Source organism: Dermochelys coriacea, chromosome 5, assembly GCF_009764565.3.
Source record: "Dermochelys coriacea isolate rDerCor1 chromosome 5, rDerCor1.pri.v4, whole genome shotgun sequence".
In the NCBI taxonomy this organism is placed as follows: domain Eukaryota; kingdom Metazoa; phylum Chordata; order Testudines; family Dermochelyidae; genus Dermochelys; species Dermochelys coriacea.
This window is the reverse complement of record NC_050072.1, coordinates 51,707,485-51,716,259: the sequence shown is the minus strand read 5'-3', so window position 1 is coordinate 51,716,259 and position 8,775 is coordinate 51,707,485. Positions and strand designations below refer to the sequence as shown.

At 39.3% G+C, this 8,775-nt stretch overlaps 1 protein-coding gene across 1 annotated transcript; it reads left to right on the top strand.

The window, feature by feature from the left end:
• The first annotated feature begins 1,962 nt into the window (after window positions 1-1,962).
• LOC119856247 (MARVEL domain-containing protein 2-like) lies at window positions 1,963-5,072 on the top strand. The gene is given in 5 exon segments (XM_043515091.1): window positions 1,963-2,590; window positions 2,593-2,629; window positions 3,263-3,434; window positions 3,872-3,922; window positions 4,983-5,072. Coding segments are annotated over 5 exon segments (327 nt in total). The 5' UTR covers window positions 1,963-2,553; the 3' UTR covers window positions 5,013-5,072.
• The last annotated feature ends 3,703 nt before the right edge of the window (window positions 5,073-8,775 follow it).

Below are 8,775 nucleotides of genomic sequence, written 5' to 3'. Positions count from 1 at the left end.
TAATATCAACTTAAATCTCCTTTGCTGCGAACTAAGCTGATTACTACATTTACCCGTGGTGGAATAATTGATCTTACGTATAAGACAACACTCTTCAAATATGTGAAAAGTTATCAGATCTCTATTCAGTTTAGACTAAATGTACCCAGTTCTTTCAACCTTTTCTCATAAATCATGTTTTCTAAACCTGAACTTTTGTTCCCTGGATTCTCCAATTTGATCACATCTTGTGCTGCCAAAAATTGTGTGTGGTACGTTAGCTGAGGGCTTACAGAGAACTCTTGTTAACACATTGCAGAATGACATTTGCCTTTTTTTGTTACAGTGCACACTGCTGACTCATATTCTTGTGAGCCACTATAACCACGCAGTCCTTTCCTTCTGTATTTCTGACTAGCCAATTATTCCCCATTTAGTAGTTGAGCATTTGATTTTTCCTTCCTAAGTGCAGTTATTTGCAATTAACTTTACTGAATTTCTTCTCCATTTTATCAAGGTAATTTGGAATTTTAATACTGACCTTCAAAGCTTGCAACCACTTCCAATTTGGCATCAGCCACAAATTTTATAAGCATATTCTCCACTCCATCAACCCATTCATTAATGAAAATAGTGAGATGGACCAGACTGTTCAGGGATCCCACTTAACATATCCTCCCAGGTTGAAATCTAACCATGGAAAAATTAGTAATTTTGAATTGGTCCAATGACAAATAATTTTGATGTTTCACTGCATGTATTATAGCCAATATGAACTGTAAAAGTTTTGGAGTCTTATAAACAAGTTTTAAAAGAAGTGGGGGAAAGATATGTGACGTGAAAAAAAATAATAAGCAGTGCATTTTAATTAAGTGACCCTCTCTCATTCTGAGTGTGTCTGTGTAGCTGCAGCTCTGGTCCATCAGCTCAGACCCCAGCCGCCTGTCAGCAGCATTCAGTCACACTTTGGCCTTAGTTATTACTTGCATGTGACCCCAATACATTTCCAGTCCTGAATTTTCAGATAATAAAGGTCCATTGCCCCTGTAAAGAGTCAGCATTGAACAGGGGGGCTGTATAGGGCACCAAAATAGCTGGGGACAGCCCTGCAACCATGATATTCAGGATATATCTGCACATGTCATCTGATGAGCAAAAAGGTGTGGGAAGTGCCTCCAAACTGTTATGGAGGCACCCCAGAGAGAAAAGGCTAACCCAGAGCACTCTGAAGGGTAATCCTTCAGGCTGAAACCTGAGTTAACCAAGACTACTGTGCCTTCACTGCTCAAACCCCTAGTTTAGCCCTTTAAACTAAACCAGTTTAGTAAGAGTAGGGCAGATTTACCACAAAGTGGTAAATGACTTGTGTAGTCATCAGCGAAGCTTTGCCAAGTGTTGGAATCTTGGGAATTTAAAGTCAAGGATATTGAGCGACCTCTCCTCAGATGAGGCAGAGCCTCTGAGCAAGTAGTGGAATAAGGAGACAATGAGAGAAACTCTGCTACTCTCCAGCATGTCTGAATTTAAGCTTATACTTCAGATAGCTCCACACTGAGACTTCTGGATTTTCCCCTCTTGTGTGCCCAAAGAAGAGAAGCCAGTGATTGTGGGTAACTGTGTGTGCTCAGTAATCTAACCAAGGGCTCCTGGATCTCTCTGGGGAAGCCTCAAAGCCCACAGTATCATTTTTGAGACATGGGCATCTAACTGTGCGTCAGCAAAGGCAGTATCTCTTGGTGCAGTCAGAGCGCTTTTTGCATTGAGGCAGATGCTTGTGCCCAAAGAAGCTCTGCCTTAGACACCAGTGCCCAGAGCACTTCTTGTGCAGGGGCTCCAACGGTACTGATGCTCCCAAGGCAATACTTCCCACACAACCTTAACTCTGCCCCCATAAAAACTGGGAACTTCACAGTGACTTTCTCCTATTTAACAGAAACTACCAGTGTCTCTGTGCCCACCACAACACCAAACAGGATTCTTATTCCTACACTCCAGCAGGACCCTCAGAGAATGGGAAAAATTTTTGCTGATTGACAGAGATTAACTTAGACCCACTGAGCTACCTTTCTTCCTAGTTTTCTTGTTGCACAATCAAAATTAGTCTAGTAATACCTTAGGGGACTTCCTTAAACTTTCCAGTACGTCATTCAAGTCGCACAAGACTAGTACAGTATTCCCAAGCCCCCAAAGGAATGCTATATTAAGGAACTGGTGTCACTACTGGGGCAGATTTAAGGTGGTTGTGTTGTGTGAGAAATCTCACTTTATATTTCTATATGCCGTGGTGGTGTAGCCATGTTGGTCACAGTATATTAGAGAGGCAAGGTGGGTTGGTCCAGTAAAAGATATTCACCCACTTTACATTTACCAGTTTTCTAACTCATGCTTTGTTTTTCTCTCTAATATGACAGTTGCATTCAGGAAGGCGTAGGAAACTGTTTAATACCTGCAACTTTAACTCCTCACTAACAATTATTTTGTGTTTTTTATATTTATCATTTTTACTTTTAAAATTAGTACGAAAGTGAAGACAGACCAAGAGAGGTCAATTACAGACAATTTAAATCGGTGGAAATGAAACCTGAACTACTTAATGGCCACATACCATCAGGTACATTCCTAAGCCTATAGTGATGCCAGACTACTTAGCGTGAGTGTGTTTTTGTAATTTTCCATTGTTTGTTTCATCAAAGAGGTGGTATTTTTTCTGTTGGCTTATTTTAGTATCTAACCACTTTTTCATACTTCATACTCTATTGGTCTCCAATTTCTTAAAGACATGAATTTTAAATAAGAGAATGATGGCTTGTGGATGTAGCATGTGCATATTTAATATAAATGCATAATTTAAAAAATCAAAGTTTTGTAATAGATTACATAATTAAAATATTTAACAGAATAATTAGCAAGGGGATGAGGAAAGGATACAGGGATATTCAGGGATACAAAAATAATTGAGAGAATAAATGTACAGGCATTTCTTTGAACTTTTCTAGAACCTGTAATACTTGTTAAACAGTCTGACTGACAAAATCAGAATCAAACCTTAGCAAAGGAAATTTAGAAATGAGTAAAATCCACAAAAAGTAATAGTCTCTGCAAGCTAATAGAACTCCATAGTTCCATAAGGACATGTTTCAAATAATGTTAATTTGCATAACACTTAACTCAGATTTCAAAGTCTTACGTATAACCTGCTGAAGTTTGCATGTGCTCAAAAAGCCACATTTACAGCTTTTTTGGAAAGTCAAAACTCCAGCACTAATAATTGTTTTTCTTATAGGAAATACCCAGCAATTCAGTCAGACGATGAGCGAGATGGCTATAAAGCTGTGTTTAACGATCAGTTTGCTGAATATAAAGAGCTCTCTGCTGAAGTTCAGGTGGTCTTAAAAAAGTTTGATGATTTGGATGCATTGGTGAGCAAGCTGTCTCTTCACCCTGGAAACACGCTGGTAAGTAGCTAATTAGATGCGTGTGTTTTTAAAAAAAATTAATCGCAAAATCAAACTAATTTGTTTTCAAGAATTGAGCACAATCTTAAACAGCTAGACTGCCTATGGGAAGAGAGAGACCGTATAATGCTAAAGATGAACAAACAAGATGGACTTGATCTCCTGAAAACCTGTTATCTTCATATTACAGAAATAGTGAAACACTTCATAACTAGCTTCTACCCATATTTTCATCAGTTTTTATTTTAGTTGTTTTCAATTAGTTTTCATCTTAATTGAAAGTTTTGACTAATTTTAGTTGTTGACAAATTCAAACTAATGTTTTCAGTGAAAACAAAAACTAAGATATATCTGAGGTCACACATTTGACAAGTCTGGGAGAACACTAACAACAAACATAAGGTTTTTTAAAATGCTTCACCATCTTGTTTTAATAGGAACATGACAGAATTTCAAAAGTTCTGCAAGAATACAAAAAGAAGAAGAATGTGAGTATTTTCAGCTTTACGTTTTAATACTAGTTTGCAACAGGGGCATAGGCATGGTGGGCCATGGCCCACCCACTTAGCATCCAGGCCCAGCCCCGGCACCCCAATCCCGCTTCCTGGCAGGAGCGCTGCGGGGGCGGGGGGGTGGAGTGGGTAGGGTCACGGGAGCTCCCATTTTTCTGGGGCCCCCCAGTTGGTTGGGGGCCCTGGGCACACCCCCTTGGCCCAGTGGCTAATCTGCCAATGGGAAAAGGGCAGGTGAGTGAGCAGGCAGCCCAGTAGCTGCAGAGGAACCCTCCAAAAGGGTTGGGGGAGCCAGGCCGTTGGGGGAGCCAGGCTCAGTTTGGGGCAGTGTAGATGGGAGCCGTTACCGCTGGAGAATGCTGTTTCCTCCTGGAGCTGGGTGCACACCTGGGGCCCCTGGCCAGAGCGTCCATCGCCCCCCGCAAGGCCGGCAGGAGGTGGGGACGAGGCGGCCCCGAACCCTCCTGTCCTCCTTCCCCCAGCCCCTAACACTGCCCACCCACCTGAAGCTGGGGCCCACCCAAGTGTCCCGTCCTGGCTATGCCACTGGTTTGCAATGATAATCCAGTGGGTGGTTAAGAGGATGTAAGTCAGTGGTGGGCAACCACTCTGCTGGCGGGCCATGAGACAGTGTTTACATTGATGGTCTACAGGCACAGCAGCTCCCAGTTCACGGCCATTAGGGGCTGTGGGCAGCTGTGCCTGTGGATGGTCAAGGTAAACACTGTCTCGTGGCCCGCCAGCAGAGTACCCTTACTGGACACAGGTTGCCCACCAGCGATGTAAGTAGACGAAAGCAGCTTTGACAGCAGGCACAATCTATTGGTTAAGGGTATGCCCAGCCTTTGCATGTTACAATATTCAGTGTACCTGTCACATAAAATGCTGGAGACTTGAGAAAGTGGGTGAAGTTTGTTGTCCAACTCATTACAATTTTATGTTGGTTGCATCTTATGATAGCTCTAAATATATAAACTAGATTTCAAAAGAAACTGTGGACGTTCTTAGGCTAAAATGTTTTTCTGTTTGATGGTAGGTCCATTTATATATTAATGTCTTGCCTTGAGAAGGCTTGCTAACATTGTTCAGTTATTTTTTTTAGAACCAGTCCATTTTCTATCCACACATGCAACAAAAAGCCAGCCTTCCTTGTAAGTGATAAAAACAACGAGGTACATATGCTTAATCTTGAAAGAAAGTCTCTCATTTTTCTTTTTAATCAACTTTTTTGGGGGATTTGGGGGGTGGACTATATATTAGTTGCAGAATAACTATTGCTGGAATCCAGAAGGGGTTCTACTTCATTGCTATTAAGGTAGGTTGAGGGCGGGTGTGTAATTACTTGCATTCCAGTAAAATCTTGGCAATATAATCTCCTGATTTGTACCTTTTTGGTTTTTTTTATTCAATTCAAATTGACGGTTCATATTTAGTCTGTTTTGTCATTTGTTTTGTACGTTCACTTTTTTTTTGTTAAAGATCACCAGATGCAAACCATCAGAACACAAATATATAACTGAAACAGGACAGCACAACAAATAAAATTGAATTACTTTACTAAATGGCTAAAATACATCAAAACCACAGCCCCTGTTCCTTCCACCAAGAAAGCAGGAAGAGGGGAGATAGAAGAAATTATGTTCATGAAAGAACAGCATGTGTTGGGAGGGCATGTATCCATATAAATATGTGCTGTCCTCAGCCAACTGCATTATTGATTGTTATTGGTGAAAAATGAAAGATAAATTGTATTAATGAGTTGTTAATTTGCTTGTATATTTCTTGCAAGATCCTACATTTCTGGAGAAAAAGGAACATTGTGACTATCTAAAGAACAAACTTTCTCACATATAAAACAAAGAATTCAGGACTATGATAAAGTTTATGAATTGGAACACACAGACATAGTATCACTCTAACTTTATGTGGAAGCTACTTAGTATTTTGAAAGAGAAATGATTTTTAAATATATATCTTCAAAATTATCAGCTTCCTAACGTGAAACCAATTGCTTCCTTAATCGTTGCCTATATGTAGTCTCTTTAAATCTTGTGCGTTTCTGACAGGTTTTGTACGGAATCATATTTTAAATGCAATATAACAAATAAGTTAACAAGCTGTTTTATGGCATCTACATTAATTGTATGTTTTATTAATAGATAAATGCCTAAGTCTGTCCCTTTTTATGCAGTCATAGGTATGGTTATTTTTACTCATCCGTTCTCCCTTTCTTTTGTCTCTCTCTTTCAATGTGTGCACCCTTTCTATCAGATCTGGTGCTTCTAGATCTAGTCAAGAATCTGTGCAGTAGTGCTGTAACAACCTCAGATAATGACTTGGTATATTTCTTGTATAGTTAGAGCCCTGCAAATCTGCAGATATACACTTCATATCTGCAGACCATGTTTGCAGATCAGATGCAGATACAAAATTTGTATCTGCGTGGGGCTCTACGTAAGGTATTGGAAAAAACTGGGCTGTTTTTATGGCCCTGATTCAGCAGAGTATTTAAACACTTCAGTTCAAATAAGTGAAACTGTTTGTTCATGTCCTTACATGCTCCGCAGAATCAGAGCCACTTGTTAGTCTTTGTCCCCTTTTTTTCCCCCATTCTGAGGATTGTTGCTTTCTATGGGGTGAACCTACAGATCTCTCAGAAACCACTGAGTGGTGTCTGCCTGAAGGGAAGGAGAGAAATGTGGTACAACCTTCCTTACTGTTTGATCCTGATTATTTATTTAGTTCTTATTTCTTTGTCTTTTCTCATGCAGAAGTTCTAAAGAAAGCAGTTGAAGTTTTTGCCTGAATAAGGACTGCAGAACAGGTCCTATATTAGCAACCATAGCATAGCTTAATTCTGACCTCTGCCTTGCAGAGGTGAGGTAACTTATTCACATTCCTAAACCATAGTAATATGGGAATGAAGAGATTATTGAACTCACGTCCAGGCTTGGCTAGTGCTGCTATGGAACTAGCACTCTACAAACCTCCCCTTGGTGACATAGGTAGAACTGCATGTGTTAAATTAAGGGAAGAGAACACCCAAAGGAACATGACTTTTTTGTTAGAGAAAACTGGAGAGTGCAGCTGATGCAGGTAATTGTAAACACCAGGAGTCAAATGAATGTACATAGTAAATTTTAAACTTAATTCTCAGTATAAAACCTCCCAAAAAGTTATGGTATATAAACCATAAGCACCTGATGTAAATCCAAGTGAAATGTTTTTCACTGGTGAGATACAAGCCTCTAGAGATTTAGCGTACCTTTATACTAAACCTTACAATGTGGTCTGAATTTGTAAATCTGTCTCGTATCACAGTTGTAAATACTTATACATTTTTATGAAAATAATGTCATCTTATATGAATTTTATCTTTTGTATAAACTTTTTTTTACTAATTAAAATACACTAAAATTGTTAGTCATTTTCTCATCAGTATTAGCTTCTTCACTGAACAGTTTTCTAGAACCAGTATGTCACTGGACATTTCATTATGAAATATGTTGTTTAAATGTCCAAAACATAATACTTGCTATAAGTAATATATAAACATAATACTTGCTATAAATACTTGGAACCAATTGCTTTTGTTAGGATTACATCATGGCTTTTGATTGTCTTTTTTCTGAAACTTTCCATGCTTGGTGTCAGTTTAGAAGGGATTATATCTCCAAGCTATAATCAGTTATTAACTATGGTAGCTTTCCAAGTGTAGTGGAGAGGTATGTTCATAGCTCGTAGTGTAAGGCTGTGGTGTTTCCATGTGACCTTACACCGCTGTTCTAAAGCACTATAAGTGTCTGTAACTCATAGCCATTTCTAGCTTTTCCCCCTCTTTTTTTAAAAGAAATGGGGAACACTTAAAGTGAAAAGAATTATGTCACTGTAATATCAGTGATGGGTTTCAGTACTTAAGATATGAAATTGGGATCGTTGACTTTTCAGCATGCTGTAAACTGGTCATGTTGCTAAACCCATATAGTTGAGAGCTTTATTATGCTACACACTTAAAAAGATAACCAGGAATAAAAATGTACATGCCACATGACCAAATGAATGTTAGTTCAAGAACCTAAACTCAGGTTCTGACATCTGAGAATTTAAACTGTAAACTTAAGTTTTTACAAAACATACATGTGTGTTTCTAGGTATATTGTAGGTAATCTCTTGTTAGTTTTAACAGCTGGTCTTAAAATGTGTGCCCATCCAAATAACCAGTAAATCTATAAAATACTTATCAGAAGGTTCCTATGAGCTAGATTAAACATTTTTGGGGTACTATGAATTGAGCCCTGTGAAGTTTTTTTTTTAATATAATATTTCATTTTATTTTTGGGGAATGTTGTGGTGTCTTTGTTTTATCCCTTGGGGAATAGGTTGCCAGGTCCTGCTCTTAGGAGTCGGGGGCACTGGAGGGGGGTTGCAGAGTGAACCCATCCCACACTTGCACTGCAATGGTGGCTCCTGTCTCACAGATCGGGGCCTGGCTGCCTGCTGTGGGAGCTTGCGTATGGGCTCACAGTGCCACTCTCAAATTTTGGTCCCACAGAACAGGTGCCATTGGTTTGGGGTGAGGTTTTTGTTTTTCATTTTATTTTGTGGTGTTTTTCAGTTAAAAACGCAAGGCGTTAACTATGAAGCATGGCTTTGGAATTTACACACACACATTTAACTTTCACATGTTTATATTCTCTAGTATGTAGAAAGTTTCACTTGTCACAGTCTGGGTCTGTTCTGTTCTTTCTTGTGGATGGTCACCAGTCTTGTAAGCTCCCTGGGTCTGGGTAGTGACCATTCAATATTATAACTTTGCATCTCTCAGGCAT